The 21,985-nt window shown below is 40.9% G+C and overlaps 2 protein-coding genes across 3 annotated transcripts in view; one reads left to right on the plus strand and one right to left on the minus strand.

Annotated features, from left to right (window-relative positions):
- The first annotated feature begins 2,434 nt into the window (after window positions 1-2,434).
- On the plus strand, window positions 2,435-3,118 carry LOC143026045 (uncharacterized). Its single transcript, XM_076186037.1, has one exon. It carries the CDS (start codon window positions 2,435-2,437, stop codon window positions 3,116-3,118), a length of 684 nt encoding a protein of 227 aa, XP_076042152.1.
- A 10,290-nt stretch (window positions 3,119-13,408) lies between these two features.
- Window positions 13,409-21,985, minus strand: part of lace (serine palmitoyltransferase long chain base subunit) — a 79,801-nt gene continuing 71,224 nt past the window's right edge. For both annotated transcript variants that reach the window (XM_076187082.1, XM_076187083.1), the window contains exon 12: window positions 13,409-19,979. In XM_076187082.1, coding sequence (XP_076043197.1) covers window positions 19,893-19,979 — 87 coding nt within the window. In that variant the 3' untranslated portion in view covers window positions 13,409-19,892. The remainder of the gene's footprint in view (window positions 19,980-21,985) is intronic.

Below are 21,985 nucleotides of genomic sequence, written 5' to 3' on the forward strand. Positions count from 1 at the left end.
TGTGTGTGTTTGTGTGTGTGTGTGTGTGTGTGTGTGTGTGTGTGTGTGTGTGTGTGTGTGTGTGTGTGTGTGTGTGTGTGTGTGTGTGTGTGTGTGTGTGTGTGTGTGTGTGTGTGTGTGTGTGTGTGTACGTGTGTGTGTGTATCACATCATCCTTCTTTTTCTTCTTCTTCCCACTCCCTCCTCTCTTCCTTTCCTCTTCCTTCTCCTCCATCCTCCCACTCCCTCCCGACGCAATTCCTCCTCCTCCTCCTCCCTCCCACTCCCTTCCTCGTCCTCCTCATCCTCCTCCACCCACTCCCTCCCAACTCTTTACAACAATAACAAGTGGTCATAAGCTTGCTTCTTCCTCCTCTTCTTCTTCCTCCTCCTTCTCCTCTTCCCCCTTCTCCTCCTCCTCATCATCATCATCTTTCTCCTCGTCCTCCTCTTCCTTCTCCTCCTCCTCCTCCTCTTCCTCCCCCTCCCCCTCTTCCTTCTCCTTCTCTCCCTCGTCCTCCACATCTTCCTCCTCCTCCCCCTCTTCCTTCTTCTCTTCCTCGTCCCCCTCCTCTTTCTCCTCTTCCTCCTCCACTTCCTTTTCCTCGTCTTCCTCCTCTTCCTCTTCTTCCTGTTCCTCCTCGTGAAGGTTTCTGTCACACTTTCTTCTCATGCGTGTACATGATTGTACACATCAGCTTAAGAATACACACACATGCACACACTTACATACGTACACACATACACACACACGATGGCGCAGTTCTAGAGTTCCCGGTTGCCACTACGGTGGTCCGGGTTCGAATCCCGCCCAGGGCTGAAATAATTTTAGTAACGCTGCGCTGCGAGTCGTTACTCCAACTCTCGTGGGAGGGGAGTTGTGTGTGTGTGTGTGTGTGTGTGTGTGTGTGTGTGTGTGTGTGTGTGTGTGTGTGTGTGTGTGTGTGTGTGTGTGTGTGTAAGGTCACAGCATTACCCATAGATCGGTCATACGAGCTCTGAGCTCTCTTGCAGAAGGGTAGTAGCTGTCGATCACGAGTCCAACACGTTATTCAAGACCATTGTGAATCACACATACACACAGTGAGCAAGTGTGTATGTGCATAAGAATTACATGACACACAAATGTGCACTTTCTGCATACATACATACATACATACATACATACATACACAATAAATACACATACACATGAAAATGCACATAGAAGAAAAATTTACATACGTACAATGTAAAGCTTTCATACACATACATGCAAGACACATACATACATACAAAACGTATACATACTGTGTGTGTGTGTGTGTGTGTGTGTGTGTGTGTGTGTGTGTGTGTGTGTGTGTGTGTGTGTGTGTGTGTGTGTGTGTGTGTGTGTGTGTGTGTGTGTGTGTGTGTGTGTGTGTGTGTGTGTGTGTGTGTGTGTGTGTGTGTGTGTGTGTGTGTGTGTGTGAGCATTACCCATAGTTCGTTATGTATACAATCCATTAAGCTCTCATCCGAGAGGGTGATAGCCGTTGATCACGAGCCCAGCACGTGACCCCATGGACCCCCACCCAGCCAAAGGGGTTAATTTTGTTCGACCAATAATAGGTTGCTGAGTACGCGTGACGTCACGGCCGTTCAACCAATCAGCGATCCTGAAACTATAGAGCAAACCCAGCAAAGGGAACCTGCTGATGCTTCCAGGCACAGAATACCAAGAGGAACTCTGCTCACAGAAAGAGTATTAGCTTTCTCTTGTAATCATGAGGAGAAGGACAATGAACTCACATCAATACCTCTTAGACCAATGAAATTCAGAAGAGAGTCGGATGGATTATGCTGCAACAGAGGATAGATTCATTTGGAAAAGCTTCCAAGTCCTCCAGAACCTCTTCAGTCACTCTTGAATGGAGCTTCACAAGAATCCAAGGAATTCCTGCAACAGATCAGAGCGTAATATAAGAGCTGTTTTGCCACGACCTCTTTAGCTAGGAAGCTGCAAGTCAAATGTCAGAACTGAAAGCCAAGTCCCTTAGAGGATTGGATCTCTTTCCTTCTTTGAAATGAGATGACAAGGTTCCTGCAGTTATTTAATTTTATTTAAATTCTACCTTCATGTTTGTTTGTTTTTTTTCGTGGAAGATCATCAGACTCAAGCTCTCTGCTATAGACTCCGAAACCTGACCAGAGCAACGAACCGTTTCCGACAGAAGAACAGGCCTAAAGATCCAAAAGACCTTGAATTTGAACTGCAGAACGACCGTATACCGGTGGAATTTCTAAAGGGAGATGTTAAAGTAAAGGACCGCCGCCATCTGATATTTTCTACGGATGAGCAGCTGAATTTACTGCGTAACGCGAAAACATGGTACGCCGATGGAACGTTCAAATTGTGCTGGGACTCGTTCAAGCAGCTGTTCTCCATCAACGCCCTCGGGAAAACACGAAACAGATACCACTTGCCTTCGCACTGATGTCCGGAAGAAGAAAAAAAGGTACTGTCCATGTTCGCAATCTTGTGATTGACTTCGAGATTGCAATGTGGACAGCCTTTCCACGAGTTTTTCCTGGGGTCAAGATTACCGGCTGCCTCTTTCACTGCACCCAGTCACTATGGCGAAAGGTCCAGGAAATCGGCCTGCAACATGCATTCATAAACGACAACGCAGTGCACGGATTCATCAAGAAGCTGATGGCCTTACCGTTCCTACCGTCGGAACACATCCCAAGAATTTTCGAAGATCTAAAGACAAAGGCAAATTCACCTACACTAGAACGTCTCGTTTCCTACATTGAAGATACCTGGATCATCAGCAACGATTGGCCCCCTACCGCATGGAGTATTTTTATGTCACCCATAAGAACGAACAACGATGTCGAGGAGTGGCATCATGCCATTAACCGTAGGACAGGTGACAGGTGTGGCTTGCCTTTTTACCAACTCATTGAATTGCTTCATGATGAGGCAAGAATCGCCAGCCTTCAAGTCCGCCTCGTATCGGATGGTAAGCTAGGTAGGATTCAGAGGAAGAAGTACGTTCAGTTGCAGAAAAAGATCTTCGATATTTGGCAAGCCTATAACGACGGTAGGAAAACGGCGGAACAGCTTCTGAATGCTTGTTCTCACTTGGACGGTCCTGTGATCAATCACCAGTAGGCCCATCAAGCTGTCCGTCCACTAGGCCTATGTTCACTTAGATCCAATTTAGTTATATTCCGGATTTATTTTGATACCGGTATAGACCCTAAAAATTTTGTAGTGGTGTCCAAACAGGCATATTGTACTTTAACGGGTGCTTATCCGTCCAAACCAGAGCATAGATACTTCTTTTCTTTGCGATAACAAATCAATTTCTTTTCTTTGCAACAGACCAATTTCTTTTCTTTGCAATGAAAGCTGTTTCATCCCCGTTTGAAGTGTCCAAACAGGCATATTGTACTTTAACGGGTGCTTGTCCGTCCAAACCAGAGCATATTTCTTTTCTTTGCGATAACAAATATACTTGCAACAGACCGATTTCTTTTCTTTGCAATGAAAGTTGTTTCATCCCCGTTTGAAGTGTCTAACGGGTGCTTGTCCGTCCAAACCAGAGCATAAATATTTATTTTCTTTGCGATGACAAATCAATTTCTTTTCTTTGCAACAGACCAATTTCTTTTCCTTGCAATGAAAGTTGTTCCATCTCCGTTTGAAGTGTAAGTTATTAATTTTCATTTCCAAGTTAATTTGTTAATCTTATCTATCGCCAAATCGCCTGATTAGGCAAATTCTTCTGTCTCACATAGAGTTACTTTATAAACCTGCACACATCGTATTTTTTATCATATTCGGATCTCAAATGCGAAAAAATATAATGTAGCGAAATATAGCGAAACGATCGAACAATGTAGCTAAACAACCCAAACAATGCAGCGAAACGACCGTGTAACTGGTCGTTTTGCTACATGGCCAGTTCGCTATATTGTTCGGTCGTTTCGCTACATTGTTCGGTCGTTTCGCTACAATTTTTTTCGAAGTTGAGATCCGAATATGATAAAAAAATATATATATATATATATATGTCAGTATACAATGTATAATGTGCTATTTTTTATAGAATATCAGTAGTTACAAATCATTTGTTCTTCAAGTATGCTACTTTTTTTATGGTCTACGGTCTTTTTAATGTGCCCCCACTAAGTGTCGGTTGCATTGCTACTGGTCGATAGCTTTGGTGGGGGAAACATTGATTAGGACCATCTAATGTGCTTACGGCATATACCTATGATACTATTTTTTTTTTGTAGGCCTACAATTTTTTTCTGTTTTTCAATTGTGCTACTTTTACGCATAGGCCTATAGTCCTTTTAATGTGACCCACCAACTGTTGGCTGGATTGCTGCTGGTCGATATTTTTAGTGGGGAAATATTGATTAGGACCATCCGATGTACTCACGGTATGACTTTTTTTTTTTTTTTCTTACTAATATGTGTTCTTTTCCTTAATTACCAATCCTGTGTTTCAAAACAATGAAAATTCTGTTCTACTTCATACTAAGGATATAAAACTCCGGCTTATTTTACCTATTTTTGGCCTAGTTTTTGGGAAACAATTTGGGGGTGGGAGGTGATCAAAAGTTGAACATCCAATTTGTTTATTTCTTTTATTCTTTTTTTTTTTTTTGAGAGAAAAATAATTTTGCACTGTGCTTCCCAGCTGATGAGGTCCTGAGCACAGTTTTGGGGGGGTTGATCAAAAACTGAACAATCCGATTCCATTTTTTTTTTCTAATGATAATAACAATAATAATAATGATAATAATAATAAATAAATAAATAATTTTGCACTGCGCTTCCCACCTGATGAGGCCTTGAGCACAGTTTATATATGTATATATTTATATATATATATATATATATATATATATATATAAATATATATATATGTGTGTCTATGTATGTATGTATGTGTATATATATATTAAAAAGGACCGAAACTGATGAAACGTATCTTCCGGCCTTTTTAGGCAATCGAAGATACGCATCATCACAAATATTTTCTTTAGGCCTGAAAATGCCTAAACCATGGAGGTAGTGTTACCTGGTCCAGGGGCGCATCAACCTCATAAGAATATAAGAATGAAAGAGACTGCAAGAGACCATAAGGCCTAATTTAGGCACCTCCGTATCCATCACCACCTGTTATCCCCATCCATAAAGTTGTCTAATAGTTTCTTAAAGCAATTGATAGTTTCAGCGCTTACTACATGATTAGAGTTTATTTCATTCGTCGACCACCCTATTAATAAGACAATTCTTGCCTATTTCCTTCTTAAATTTAAATTTGTCTAGTTTATAACCATTACTGCGAGTCCTGCCCTGTTGTTTTGATATGATGACCTTGTTTTCATCACCCTTAATAAAGCCTTTGATCCACTTGAACACCTCTATTAGATCACCCCGCACTCTTCGTCTTTCCAGAGAGTGTATTAAAGTGCCTAAGCCTCTCTTTGTAAAGCAAATTTCTGAGTCCATGTATCATTTTGGTCATTCTTCTCTGTACTAATTCTAGTGAATTGATGTTCATTCTGTAGGACGGAGACCAAAACTGTACCGCATAGTCAAGGATGGGAGCAATGAAACCTAATGCTCTGTACCCAGGGTCTTCCTCCAATCTCGGGTCGCGTTGTCAGACCCTGGAGACACAATCGGTTGAACTGCAAGATTCTTGCAATATAAACTTTAATTAGAAAATATTCCGTTTAAAGCTCGAACCAATCAGGTTGCAGGATTCGAATTATGTTGCCAGGGCTAACATTTAGTGCAAACAGTAAGCCTTTGGCATAGGCACGGCCTATCATATTACAATTACGTTTATTGAAACTGAACAATACACATTATTTTGTAATAAGCACATTTCGAATAAAAGAAAGGGAAATTAATTAAAAAATAAGAATTATTCATCCCAGTTTTAGATAATTTAGGTCCCCCCTAATTCCAACTGAATCTGAAGATGACAAATATTTAATTTTAGAACGCCCGTTCATTTCGCGCACATGGCATATATATTAGTGTGTCATGTGCGTGAAATGAACGGGCATTCTAACAGTAATGTACAGAACTGGGCGCGTTCTTCGGTGCATTCCGAAATAAAAGTCCGGTAGGCCACATAATATACAAAATAAATTTTTCGTAGGTCAAATACTATACCGACACCTATGTTGCTTTAATAGCTTAGGAACGCTACCCTCGGCCAAACTAAAGTGGAACTCACCTAGGAACGCGCCCAGCTCTGGTAATGTGCATGATAAGTCACTGTTTTCATAATTATCGGCCCGATAATCTGTCTGACGATTGCATAAAACAAGGCCTGATAAAAACAAATTTATTTATCGCCCATTTTAGGTAAATTCTACTTCCGTAGCCTGCAAAAATACTTTATAAATTTGCACACATCGTGTTTTTTATCATATTCGTATCTCAAATGCGATAAAAAACAGTGTAGCGAAATGTAGGGAAACGACCAAAGAATGTAGCGAAACGACCGAGACAATGTAGCGAAACGACCGAAGAATGTAGCGAAACGACCGAAGAATGTAGCGAAACGACCGAAAGGATGTAGCGAAACGACCGAGGCAATGTAGCGAAACGACCAAGACAATGTAGCGAAACGACCAAAGAATGTAGCAAAACGACCGAGCAAGGTATCGAAATGGCTGGTAGCGAAGTGGCCATGTAGTGAAACGAAAATGACTTTATAAACCTGCACACATTGTATTTTTTATCATATTGGTATCTCAAATGCGAAAAAAAAACCAATGTAGCGAAACGACCGAAGAATGTAGCGAAACGACCGAATGTAGCGAAATGGGGTATCTGGTCGTTAAGCTACATGGCCAGTTCGCTACCAGCCATTTCGCTACATTGCTTGGTCGTTTCGCTACATTTCTTCGGTCGTTTCGCTACATTCTTCGGTCGTTTCGCTACATTTTTTTTCGCATTTGAGATACGAATATGATAAGAAATACAATGTGTGCAGGTTTATAAAGTCATTTCCTTTTCACTACATGGCCAGTTCACTACCAACTATTTCGATACATTGCTTGGCCGTTTCGCTACTTCCTTTCGGTCGTTTCGCTACATTCTTCGGTCGTTTCGCTACATTCTTCGGTCGTTTCGCTATATTCTTTCGGTCGTTTCGCTACATTTTTGGTTGTTTCGCTATATTTCGCTACACAGTTTTTCTTTTTTTTATCGCATCTGAGATACGAATATGATACAAAATACGATGTGTGCATTTGAGATACGAATATAATAAAAAATACAATGTGTGTAGGTTTAAAAAGTCATTTTCGTTTCTCTAAATGGCCAGTTCGCTACCAACCATTTCGATACATTGCTTGGTCGTTTCGCTACATCCTTTCGGTCGTTTCGCTACATTCTTCGGTCGTTTCGCTACATTCTTTGGTCGTTTCGTTGCATTTGGCTACATTGTTCGGTCGTTTCGCTACATTTGGCTACATTGTTCGGCCGTTTCGCTACATTCTTTCGGTCGTTTCGCTATATTCTTTGGTCTTATCGCTACAATTCGCTACACTTTATCGCATTTGAGATACGAATACGATGAAAAATGCGATGTGTGCAAATTTATAAAGTAATTGTGTAGGCTACGGAAGTAGAATTTGCCTAATGTGGCGATTTGGCGATAGATAAAATTATTTTTATCGGTCCTTGTTTTATGCAATCGTCAGGCAGATTATCCGGTGGATAATCATCAAACAGTGACTTATCATGCACATTACCAGAGCTGGGTGCGTTCCGCTTTAGTTTGGCCGCGGTTAGCGCTCCCAAACAATTAAAGCTTAAAGGACAGGTTCATAACGAAATAAAACTCTGCCACATACTATACCAAAGACAATTTTCGTAGGCCACATACAATACCGGCACCTATATTGCTTTAATATTTTGGGAGCGCTAACCGCGGCCAAACTAAAGCGGAACGCACCGAGGAACGCGCCCAGCTCTGGTAATGTGCATGATGTCACTTTTTTATAATTATCTGCCGGATAATCTGCCTGACGATTGCATGAAACAAGGGCCGATAAAAACAATTTTATCTATCGCCAAATCGCCTCAGTCAAATTTTGCCTCCGTAGCCTACAAAATTACTTTATAAATTTGCACACATCGTATTTTATATCATATTCGTATCTCAAATGCGATAAAAAACAGTGTAGCGAAATGTAGCGAAACGACCAAAGAATGTAGCGAAACGACCGAAAGAATGTAGCGAAACGACCGAACAATGTAGCCAAATGTAGCGAAACGACCGAAGATTGTAGCGGTTACAGGTCGTTTGCAAATTCTGCTTCCGTAGCCTACAAAATTACTTTATGAATTTGCACACATCGTATTTCTTATCATATTCATATCTCAAATGCGCTAAAAAACAGTGTAGCGAAATGTAGCGAAACGACCAAAGAATGTAGCGAAACGACCGAAAGAATGTAGCGAAATGACCGAACGTAGCCAAATGTAGCGAAACGACCAAAGAATGTAGCGAAATGGTTGGTAGCGAACTGGCAATGTAGCGAAACGACCGAAGAATGTAGCGAAGCGACCGAAAGAATGTAGCGAAACGACCGAACAACGTAGCCAAATGTAGCGAAACGACCGAAGAATGTAACAAATTGTTAGTAGCGAACTGGCCATGTAGCGAAACGTCCAATGGGTTACAGGTGCTTTATAAACCTACACACATTGTATTTATCATATTCGTATCTCAAATGCGAAAAAACAGTGTAGCGAAATGTAGCGAAACAACCGAAGAATGTAGCGAAACGACCGAGAGGATGTAGCGAAATGACCGAAGAAATGTAGCGAAACGACCGAAGAATGTAGCGAAACGACCAAAGAATGTAGCGAACTGGTTGGTAGCGAACTGGCAATGTAGCGAAACGACCTGTATTCCATTGTACCGTCACTCACTCCCACACACAATTATATATATATATATATCCTTTTTGTGGAGTATTGCTGGCACTAGTCAATTCTTGACATACTCCATAACCCAGTATAATGTAAAATATTGCTAATTATCTGTCTATAGTATATACCAAGCCGCCGCCGCCCCCTTCATATGGGAGATAGCCCATGGCACGCACCTACTCCTACCCAACGTTACCCCCGTCATCTTGGTCCCTCATAAGAACATAAGAATGAAGGAGACTGCAAGAGACCATAAGGCCTACACTAGGCAGATCCGTATCCATTACCACCTGTCACCCCCATCCATAAAGTTGTCTAATCATTCAAAACAACTGATAGTTTCAGCGCTTACTACATGATTACTAGGTCTATTCCATTCGTCGACCACCCTATTAGTAAACCAATTCTTCCCTTTTTCCTTCTTAAATCTAAATTTGTCCAGTTTAAATCCATTACTGCGAGTCCTGCCCTATTGTTTTAATATGATGACCTTGTTTGCATCACCCTTGTTAAAGCCTTTGATCCACTTGGACATCTCTATTAGATCACCCCGCACTCTGAATCTTTCCAAAGTGTAAGTTAAGGTGCCTAATGCCGCGTCCACACGGTCGAGCTGTGCCTGGCAGACTTTGCCCTTACCGGGCAAAGTCCGCAGACTCTGCCCGCGAAGTGTCCACATGGCAGACGATGGTAGTTGGAGGTTACTAAGTATTTCAGCGGCTTTGACCCATCGTTTTTCGCTCATATTTCCGAAATAATAATTCACATCAGCATGGTATATTAGCACACCCTGCCCTAATTTTTTACGTTATAGTGCATTCACAAGTGTATTTAATTACGGCGTTTACTCTTGATATTAAGTGTGTCGTAGCCGACACCCGTGAAGTAAATCAAACAAGTGAAGTTATGATACACGAGGTAGTTTGTGATGACGTCACTTCACCTGTTCGATTTACTTCACGGGTGTCGGCTATGACACACTTAATATCAAGAGTAAACGCCGTAATTAAATACACTTGTGAATACACTATAACGTCAAAAATTAGGGCAGGGTGTGAATTAGGCTGTGCTAATATATCATACTGATGTGAATGGTTATTTCGGAAATATGAGCGAAAAACGATGGGTCAAAGACGCTGAAATACTTAGTAGTCGGCCGCAAGCAGAGGTTGGGAGGGAGTGGTTCAGTGCGGTACGATAACCATGGTTCCCGCCATACTTGGAAAGAAGGTAGCACTTTACAGCATTATAATTGCTGCCTGTATTAAAAAGAAAAACAAGAAATCACGGAGACATGTCTGGTGCCGGGAGTGGTTACAAAGACGTGGTTTAATGGGAAGCTCAGTGACAACCCTACGTGAATTGCAGGATGAAAATGAACAATTGTTTTGCAATTACATGAGAATGAACATAAGCAGCTTTCCTGTTCTCCTTTCGAAAGTGGAGCCATATATACAAAGGAAAGAGACAAATATGAGGAAATGCAAAGCACCAATACCACGTCTTGTCGAGGCCAATACACACTAGTACTAGGTGCGGACATGGTGGTAAGGTAACTTCGGTCTGTACTGAGCGGGTTTACTAACTTTGCTCGCACCTCACCTCGTGCGTTTGGCAGCGATGTCAGCCCCTCCATCCACTGCCCGCAAATGGCGCCGGGAACGGACAGTTTGATGGTTTGCCCGATGAAATTGCCCGTTGTCGAGCAAAGCCCTCGTGCCCGGCGGACAGTGTTCGACCGTGTGGACGTGGCTTAAAAGCATGTTATCTAAACTGTATCGATTTTCAGGGTTGTGTAGCCCTACGTTTAACATGCTACACTTAGAGATATTGAAGTTTATTTGCCATTTCCCCGACCATGTGAACAGTTTGTTAAGATCATCCTGCAGAATCTCTGCATCGTCTCCTGACCTAATTAGGCTTCCCATTTTAGTGTCGTCCGCAAACTTACTAACAACACTCTTGGATGAAGGGTCATCAGTTTCCAGACCATTGCCTACAACTGTTTATTGTACATATAGTATGTGAAACTGGATTAGAAAGGAAAACTAAAAATATTACATACATACACATACCAAGGCTTTTTCCCCCCTTACAAGGGGGGTAGCCAAAAAGAAAAAGGCATAAAATCATTCCCACCCATTCCATCCCTGAATACACTCCACACCCCTCCACCCTCCCTCTTATCTTAGCACCTCCTGAATGACGGGTCATCCCTGCACCTTGTCCACTGCCCTGGGTCAGAGGCAGTGTCGCAAGTCACAGCACATCCACAGCAAGGCCGCTTCATTAAATCGGCGACCCCCCATTGCATAAAATGAGACGGGGAGAAATCCCTTCGGGCTGCATCAAATTTTGCTCACACATACTACCTCACCCCGCATTCCACCTCATGCAATCACATCATCCATATACAACCATTCTCCATTCACCCGTCTTCTGTCCTCTCCCGTCCTTCCTCAACAGACATTCCCCTCTTCCCCAAAGCCCCCTTCACCCCATCCATCCACCTCATCCTAGGATGTCCCTTCATGTTCACTCCCTCCACATCTGCCTTCCATACCTCTTTTACTTGTCTTTCTTCACTCATTCTTTCCATGTGTCCAAACCATCCTAATATTCTTTCATCAACCCTATCTCCCAGCTCCTTTTCCACCCCTGTTCTCCTCCTCATTTCTCATTCTATCTAGCCTAGTAACCCCCATCATACTTCAGACACCTCATCTCAAACTCCTTCTCTCTTCTTCTCTTATGTTCCATGTTTCTGCCCCATACAGTGCTGTTGGCACAATCACTCCTTCATACAGTCTCCTCTTAGCATCCATTCCCAAATGTCTATTCCTCATTACACTCTTTAATCCACCAAGGCATTTACTCGCTTCTCTCAATCTACATTCTACCTCCACTTTTACCCAACCTTTCCCTGCCACATTTGCACCCAAGTATCTAAAACTATCCACTTCCTCCAGTCGCTCTCCCTTAATGCTCACTTCCAGTCTACTGCCACTTTCACCCCTTGTACATCTCATCACCTTACTTTTACCCACATTTATCTTTAGCTTTCTTCTATCACATACTCTCCCAAACTCTGTCACCAACTTCCTCAATCCCTCCTCCGATCCTGCCACAAGCGCAGTGTCGTCCGCAAACAACAGCTGGCTCACCTCCCACTTTTCTCCATTTTCTTTAACCATCTCCAATCCCTTGCATTTACCTCTCGCACCACCCCATCCATGTATAAGTTGAACAGCCAGGGCGACATAACGCATCCTTGACGAAGTCCCACCTTTACCTCGAACCACCCACTCTCTCCATTTCCAATCCTGACACAAGCTCTACTATTCTCATAAAAACTCTCGACAGCTCCTAGCTTTCCTCCTATCCCGTATATCTGCATAACCTCCCACAGTGCCTTCCTGTCTACCCTATCATAAGCCTTTTCCAGATCCATAAAAGCCCAAAAAACATCCTTCCCCTTTCCTATAGCTTTCTCACATATCTGTCTTACCACAAAGATCTGATCTACATAACCTCTACCTGTCCTAAATCCACACTGTTCCTCACCAATTACTCCTGTTCCTCTCAATCAAGATCCTTCCATAAGCCTTCCCAACTACACTCAACAAGTTAATCCCTCTGAAACTACTACATTCACACTTGTCCCCTTTTCCCTTGTAAAGAGGAACTATACAGGCACTCCTCCAGTCCTCCGGCACTCTACCCTCTCTCCAACAAACATTAAATAACCTCACCAACCAGTCCACCATCACTGTACCTCCCTTTTTCAGACATTCCGCATGGCATCCATCCAGACCAGGTGCCTTACCTGTTTTCATCATCGTAACAACTGCCTTCACCTCATCCTTCCTTATTTCTCCTCATTCATCACTCATTTTCTTCGCACTTCCCACTGCAGCAATCTTTCCTTCCCTATCCTCCTTCACATTTAGCAACTCCCTAAAATATTCTGCCCATCTTCCCCTTACTACCTTCTCTTCCATTATCATCTCTCCATCTGCACCTTTTACCTTTTCTTCTCTACTTGATTCACCTCCTCTTCCTCTCTTAATTTCTTTCCAAAACATCTTTTCATTACTTTCAAAATTTTCTGTCAAACTCTTACCCCATTTCACATCTGCTCTCCTCTTTGCAACCTTTACCTTTTGCTTTACTTCTCTTTTCTTTTCTTTGTACCTCTCATATGACTCCCTCATCCTATTTTGTAACCAATCTGTGAAAGCTCGCTTCTTCTCTTCTACAACCTTCTTTGTTTCCTCATCCCACCATTCACTACCCTTTCTTCTATTTCCCCCTGTCCTTCTTGTTCCACACACCATCCTTGCACACTTTATGACTTTAATTTTATGTTAACAGTATTAGTTCACAAGAACAATGATTCTGGCGTATTTTTGCCTAAACTGAAAAAGGGAGTCCCAAACATGTTTCAAGGAATAACAGTTCAGACAATAGTACAAAATACTAATTTTCCTTTTTATTTCATCCATTGTATACAACAACATTTTAAGGCAAAAAGCCTGGCTGGGCTTCTTAAGAACTTTCCAGTGGCAACATAACAATGGTCTTCCTCTGCAGAGCTGTTGAAGGGTAACAGTTTATCTTCATACATACGCTGTAAGAATACACTGGGCCAATTCTCTTCATCTGTTGAAGATAACTGGAGTCAATATGGCTTTGGTTACAATCATGTTTTCCAAATGTTGCCTTTATATCATGTATTGATGTCTAGAATACTGTAATTGAAGTTTTCTTGCAGGAACTCAAATTCTCATTTGTTGAGAATTGGCCCAGTGTGAAGCAGGTGTTACTGCTGTTTCACACCTGTACAAATATAAATGCAAGAACTTTCTTTTGCTTTTAACTTAAAGAGCACTATGCATCCAGCTTTCAAGTTATTTCAGAATTAAATGCACTGGTTTTCTGATAGTTTTGAAATTACTAATTGTGACATATGTTCTGCAAACAAAATATTTGGTCTGTGAAAACAGCCCTTGCTCTTTCTAGGATAACATAAAACCTACCATTTTTGTGACGTATACATAACATCCACCATTCTTCGCAATTATGATGGCATATCTATATACGATTTTACAGTATTGATGGTAAACAGTACACATCCTCAACATTATCACAAAAGTGCACCAGTCATTCAATACCACAACTGACATCGTGAAGAATAACCACTCAATGCACAACAATATGCAGTTATGTGAAACATGCAGCATATTCTGTCATTAGGAACATACAAGAAACAAATATTATGGCAGCATCCAAATGCATTGGAGATGAGATAAATTAACTTTTAAAAGTCTAACAAGATCCTCCAATAAAATTTGAATAACAATGGTGAACATGTACAATCCTATGCCAGTAGAGTAATTCTGTAAATTAGTAAATGCTCTGTAAATTCAAATTGTGACTCGTGTTGGACGGGTTCAACACTTCTGAATACCAATTGCCACATATCTGCCCTTGGCTTTACTGAAGCCCAACAAAAAATGCATAATTGTGTAATCACATTGCACACACATTATCAGAATTGGGCGTGTTCCTCAGTGCATTCCTAGGTGTCCTCAACTGACCATATATAGTCAGGACACAGAGGGCTGCATCTAGGAACGAACCAAGGAACGCACACAGCTCTGCACATTATTAATGCTAAACATATTCTGGGTAGATCATTAAGTAGAGATCTGAAAATCAGTGTACATCTGATGTTATAGGTACCATCGTGATGCAACTAAATCTTAAAACAAAGAACCAGATTCCCTTTCTAAATCAGTTACCTGGAAACCAAACTACACAAAATCACACAGAACATTTACTTGTTTATTCATTCATTTTCAAAATTCTTACCACATTCCTTCAAAAACTGGCACACAATATACAACAGAACAATAAAAGTGTCAAGATAGTTTGAAGGAGGGGCAAGAGATCAAAATAAACCTATATTCCAATCAACAAGTCTCCTACGAATTACTCAAACGAAAAATAACAAGTTAACAATTGAAAAATCAAGTCCAATCAAATATATACTTGCAGTAATTCATTTGGCTTTGAGCTTACAGCTTACCTCTGGTTTGGTCAGCAGCAGCATGCTTTACAGCTTTACTTTATGTAATAGTCATGAAATTATTTGTAAAACATCCAATGATTAAAAGAAGTTCCCCTCTTTCATACAAAATGATGTACACCAAGACCTATTAAACTTTCCTTGTGCACCTGACCCATGGTATAACTATCACAAGCCAAATTTACGGCTTTAACCCTGACCTGTTTGTCTTGAAACCATTCATATATCCCATGGCTAGTTACAATTAAAATATACTTTTTGTGCACAATGATGTACTGACCAATGTATCCTATGCTTACTGAAGCTTAACCCACCCAACTTACTTTAGACACCTGACCTTTAACATATTAGAACTGTAAGTATAGTTTTTATTAGTTACATAAATACAATTTTGTTTACAAAAATTCACTTTATGAATAAAAAAATTAAAGAAACTTGGCAGTTAATAGAGGAATAGAGATTAGCATGAATCATAGAGCAAAGGTGCAAATAAATGTACGAGTGAATATTAAATTTGATGAAAAACAGGTAGATCAGGATAAATGTATCCAGAGCACTGTATGGAGCAGACTCAAAATGTAAGGGAGGAAGAGCATGAACCTGTAAGGTGTTACAGGAACTGAGGAATGGGAATGGAGGAGACTATCGGATAAGGTAGATCGAAGAGTGCCGGGGTGGTTTGAGCAAATGGGAAGAATGATTGAGGAAAGCAAAGTAAATGGAGTGAACTTGAGAGACAGACCAAGAATGTGGTGGATTGACTGGGTGAAGTGAGTCTTGGATCCATGAAGGATATCTGTTTAACAGGGAAGAGAGTGCAACACAAAGGTGAAGGGAATTGTGAACAGATGAAAGGATGGCATGTTCTGAAGGGATGTTATCTGCTGCACAAATAGTAGATGAAGTGGGGAGTAGCTACATGATGAAGAAGAGGGAGTAAACTAGTTCTAGCAGTAAGGCTTTGCTGTAAGTGTTGTGCCTCACTGCATTGTATATAACCTGAGCAGTGTGGCAGGGAACAGGAATGATCCTTCATCCACATGATGAGATGAATCATTAAATGTTGTGGTGCAGTGGGTGTGTGGTTTGAATCAGCCACCCTCTTATCCCCTGATGCGATGCACACACACAAAGGTCCATTCTCCCTTATGGTATATTGAACACCCCCAACTTCACACAATAAAACCCATTTGACATCTTGTGGATGTCCCCTGCCACACCAATCAGATTTAGCACAATGCAACAACACACAGATATCCACAGCATAGCACAACAGCTATAACTGGTTTATGTCCACTGCTACATCATATGACAACTCCCAACACCCCACCTCCTTGTCCACTCGAAATAATTCACGGAGCAAAAACATCCCTTCAGACCACACATTCCTTTCATCCATTCACAATCTCCCTCCATTCCTACCTTATGTGCTCTTCCCTGCTCACCAGACATTCTTTGTGCATCCCAGACTCCAATACATTCTTGGTCTTCCTCTCATGTTCACCCCATCCACACTCTTTTGCTAGTATTTCCTCGTTCTTTCCCCAATACCCAAACCACCTCAGCACTTTTTCCATACATTCTGTTTCACTTCTACATCTCTCTATCCATTCTTATAACACCACTTCATCTCAAACACATTAACTCTTCCTTTCTCCCTCCCTTGTATTCTTAATTGATTCCACTAGTGCTATGGATACAATCATTCCTTAATACATTCTAGTTGTATTCATCCCAAAATACCTGTTTCATATATATTAAATAACAAAAAGTATCTGTAAAGTTCAGATATCATGAGTTAAATTCAGGTGCCCTCAATAGTAACACTGTTGCATTATAGTAAGACTGTTGCATTATATGTCCACATTACACAAGGATTGGGGTTTATTTCTGTAATATTTTCTGTTAACATCACTTACTATTGACTCAAAACTTAAAAATGTGGTCTTATCCTCTAGATGGACTAACAGTAACAGTTGAAGAACCTGTTTATTCAAATGCTATGTAAGCTAAATATCTTTTTTCATTACCACTGAACTTAAAACTGCACATACATGCACATGTACACATTGTTCCACTAACTTTCATCCCTACCACAGTGTCTATATTGCAATTGTAATCACATTCTATCATGCAGTGTTGTTACCAAGGCTTGACTGTTTCAGTTCCTTCCCATTGAAATGATCATGGGGAAGAGACAATGTGACAAATGAAGTCCACGATAACTAGGGGAGGTAGCCCCAATGTTAATAAAAACTAGACAGAAGAGACTAAGAGACTTGTGCACACACATACGTGCACACGAGTTCAAATGTAAACATGGTAACTGGAAATCAAGGATATAGATTTAGTTGAAACTGTACATGAATTTGAGGCTAGGTATGATAAAAACTAGAAAACGGGAACCAATGAGCATTCCTCCTTTCCTGTATACTACAATTAAGTGAATATACAAGTATGTTTACAATTATGTCTATTCAGTGGAAGAAGAGGGTGGATGGAGGTTCCTATGAGAAAGGTGGTGAGGATAAACCATCTCTATCCGAGTGAGAGCTGTGCCTTGCTGCATTGCCTTTGGTCCATGCAGAGTGATGGGGCCAGGGTAACCCTTCATCTCAGACATGCTGAGATGGGAGGGGTATCAAATGGGTTCCTGGGCATGAAGTGAGTACATGTAATGACTTGGTCACAAGGGGACTTTTGGTATATTATTGTGTGTGTATTTGACATGGCTACCTATCTTGCATGGGAGAACAGGCCTTTGAATCTATAACTTGTATACCATACATTCCTAAAATAGAATATTTCTTCAAATGGAAGTTAGCTAAAAAGAAAGAAAAAAAAAGTCACATGGAAGAGGTCAGACAATTTCCTTGCCTTGGTTTTGTGGTCAGAGGCCCAAACCAGTTCTCACTGACAGAGTGCCTTCATTACTGTACAAAGGACTATACAGCTTTTAACCTTCTCACAATGATATGTCAATAAATCCATTGCCCAGGTCTCTCTTGCTGAGATCCACAGCTCTCAGGTAACCAACAATGGCTACTGGATGGACCCATAAGTCACTCAAGGATATGCTGTGCTATTGTATGGAGACTGTTAGAGCAAGGCATTGTGTGAAGAGGTGTTCAGTGTCTTCTCAGTGGTGGTTGCATCTGAGGCATTTTAATTCTGTGTTGATGCTGTTGATCTGGATGGTCTCCTGATCCTAAGCATGCCTATGTGATTCTTACTTATCTTGAGAGGAATTTATCTATGGGGCTTATGTATGTAGAATATTGATGAAGCATCAAGTTTGGTGGTCTGTCTTAAAGAGCTTGTGTAGTGGATAGCTCTCTCCCTTGTAAATGGTAAGAAGAATTTTCATATGTAGACACAGAATTAATTCTGGTCTGTTGGGGGTCTCATTTACCCCTCATTTCAACAGTGACAGTGTATAAACGTACCTCCCTACTGGTTCACTCGAGCTAAAGTCTACTGAAGAAAAACTTTTGTTGTTGTTTTTTTGTTTTTTGTTTTTTTAATCTATATATATTCCTTTCATTCTTTTACCTTAACCCCTTCTCCAGTGGGTGATGCTTTTACTTATACTCTGATAGTTGCCAAGCTCTTTCATTTATCACTGTCACTCCACTTATGGCAATTTAGGGTTAAACTTTGCCACCAGTGAGTTGGACAAAGGGCATGGTTAATGACATTCCATGCTACTAAGTCCTCTGTAAGAAGCACCTGTCCTAGCCTCCAGATAATGGGAATTCATGATGTTAATCCCAAATCATGACCATTTCATTCAGTTGAAAAGGTGACCATGAATCAAATGGCTTGACTGACCAAGAGATTGCCATGATGTCAGAACCAAATTAGCATTCCAAAAGGGAATTGCCCATTCATCTCAAACTTCTTCACTACAGAACATACTTCTACGAGTAATAAACAAGCAGAACCATCTACTGAGTACACTGAGCACATGGGCTATTTAGTGAATCTAGGAGGCTGCAATTCTAAACCCTTCAAAATGGTAAAATTGTCCAGATCCTTGTGTGACAAATGCTGGGCAATTCTACTTAGTTCAGAGGCAGATATTTAGTCTGAACAGGAATCTTGATCAAGTGTTACTCTCTGGTTAGGGATCTGCATCTTAAATGAATGAAAATAACTAACATTTACCATAACAGATCCTCTACAAAAATTAATAGTGAAGGGTATGGTACCTAGGACCCCTTACATGTGTAAGCTAAATAGCCACACACTGAACAATGCACGTATGTCCATGTGTCATAGTCCTTCCAAATGGCCTCTACCATGGTAAGGAAACTGTCCATTCACCAACATTCCAAGTGTTAACTGAAGACTAATTTTACAAAGTGGGGTAGAAACCACATGAAGATAATAAAGAAAGAAAAGCAGATATATACATATACTCTCTTACACACACACATGCACTTGGGTACATTTGCACATTTTTGGCGTCTTTACTTATTCCATTATAACTACCCCTTTTCCCATTAAGTCTTTCTGGTCAATCCCCAATGGTTGCAGTTCCTTCTAACTGCAACCTGTGGCAGTGCTTGCATGGTGATGCTTATACCTCAACAACTATTGCCTGACTAATTGTTTTGTGCTCATGGTCACCAGCTGACAAATTGTAGTTTTATTTCAATTTATATCTGGAAATTTTGGAGTTATCTCACTACTGTTACATTTTTCAATTTCACACTATTTGGGAAAAATTAAGAAATACATGAGAATTTCACTCTTACAAAAAAATAAAGTGTGAACGTGTAAAACTGTTACATATGAGGCATACATTTTTCATGATTTGTGAAGTTATGCAGTCTTTCATGGTTTCTAATGTGATAAGTGAACCCACTTTCACCATACTACTGGTGTTGGATCAGTAGGTCGACTGGAATACTTGCTACTGCACAATTCTCCAACCTCTTCAACTTCCTTCAAGATCTGAAAAAATTAATAATCTTATGTATTAAAGGAAAGGAGGAAAGTTCAAGGTAACTGTAGGTAAAAATAAGGAGATGAGATGTACAAGGGGAGATGGCAGCAAACTGGAAGAGAGTATTAAGGGAGAGAAGCTGGAAAAAGTGGATAGCTTTAGATACTTGGGTTTGCATGTGGCAGGAGAGGGAGGAGTGGAGGTGGAGGTATAATGTAGATTGAGAGAAGCAAGTAAATGCCATGGGGGATTAAAGTGTGATGAGAAATAGACATTTGGGATTGGATGCTAAGAGGAGATTGTATGAAGGTGTGAATGAGCTGAAAATACTGTATAGGGCAGAAACATGGAACACAAGATAGGAAGAGTTTAAATGTGTTTGAGATGAAATCTCTTTGAAGTATAGTAGGGGTTACTAGGCTGGATTGAGTGAGAAACAAGGTGGGAAAGAAAGCAAGAGTGAAAAAGGAGTTGGGAGAGAGGGTTGATGAAAGAGTATTGGGATGGTTTGAACACATGGAATGAGTGAAGAAACATTAGTAAAAGAAGTGTGGAAAGCAGAAGTGGTTGTAGGGAACAGGCAGGGTGACTGAGGATGAGATGGTTGGATGGGGTAAAAGGGGTGTTGGAGGGGGATTAGGGAGTGGTCATGTGTGAATGTTACTTTGACACAGCCCAAAGGAATTTCTCAGTCTTCTCTTTTTCTGCGCAAGGGAACAGAGGGGGGTCACCAATTAAATGAAGCAGCCTTGCTATAGATGTGCTGTCTTGCTGCACTGCTTCTGACCCAGAGCAATGGGTAAGATGCAGGGATGGCTCATCATGCAGGGATGGCTCATCATGCAGGGATGGCTCATCATCCAGGAGGAGCCAAGAAAAGAGGGAGGGAGGGAGGGATGGTGAAAGAGTGGATTGGGTGGGGATTAAATGAGTGGCAGTGGAATTATGCCTTTTGCCTTTGGCTACTTCCCTTGTAAGGGGAAAAGGCCCTTGGTATAGGTTTGTATGTATTAAGTAAAACTCTGAAGGTGACAGTGGGAGAATCATGTAGACTTGTATCAGTTATGTATTTCACATTAGGTATCTGGCCATCCTTTATATGCTTGTTGCTCCCATTGAAGATGGTGGCTCCTCGCCACTGTCCACAACCAGAAGCCACTATCATCAATGAGTAACAAGATGCATAAGCAATTAAGATGGTGGTGGAACAGAGGCAAGTTTTAAGGGTAACAGTCCAGAAGAAGTAAAGAGCTTTAAATATCTGGAGTCACATATAGCAGTGAATGTAGTAAAGGTAGAGGTAAATTAGAGTAAAAGAAGCAAGTAAAGTATGAGGAAGGGTGAATAAAAATTGTGACAAGAAATACATGTCTGGGGATGAACACAAGCTGTATATGGGAGGGACTGTCCCCACAGTACTATACAGTCCTATAATTTGATGGAGGAACCAAAACATTTTGAGATGAAATGTACCAGATGTATGGTAGGTGTTATAAGGATAGCTAGAATGAGAAATATGGAAGGGGAACAGATTGGGTAGAAAAGGAGCTATCAGACAGGGCAGATAAAAGAATGCAGATGGTTTGGGCAGATAGAATGATTGTAGAAGACTACCAAAAGGTGTGTAGGGAGCAGAAGTGGATGGAGTGAACTTGGGAGGAAGACAAAATATAAGGTGGACTGGATAGGATGAAAAGGTAGTCAATATCCCATTATTGGAAGAAAGGAAAGTTAATCACACACATCTTGGTAATAATCTATAAAATCGGTAACACCACACAATTCTGGTATATCAATCATGCACCATACATTAAAAAAAAATTAACCTGGGGACATGATGCCAGCCCCCACTCTACCAATTGTTCCACTGTGGGTACAAAAGAACCACAACCTAATATTAACTAATACCCAGGAATGATGGTGACTGCCAACTGCCATCATATATCTTTCTTTTTGAGTAGCTACATGAAGAAAACGATATATGACAGCAGTTGGCACTCACCTTCATTCCTGG

This window comes from Oratosquilla oratoria, chromosome 6, assembly GCF_046742065.1.
Source record: "Oratosquilla oratoria isolate Oo_2021 chromosome 6, ASM4674206v1, whole genome shotgun sequence".
Taxonomy (NCBI): domain Eukaryota; kingdom Metazoa; phylum Arthropoda; class Malacostraca; order Stomatopoda; family Squillidae; genus Oratosquilla; species Oratosquilla oratoria.

Coding starts and splice junctions, on each gene's coding strand:
- LOC143026045 (XM_076186037.1), top strand. CDS start 2,435: ATGTCCGGAAGAAGAAAAAAAGGTACTGTCCATGTTCGCAATCTTGTG.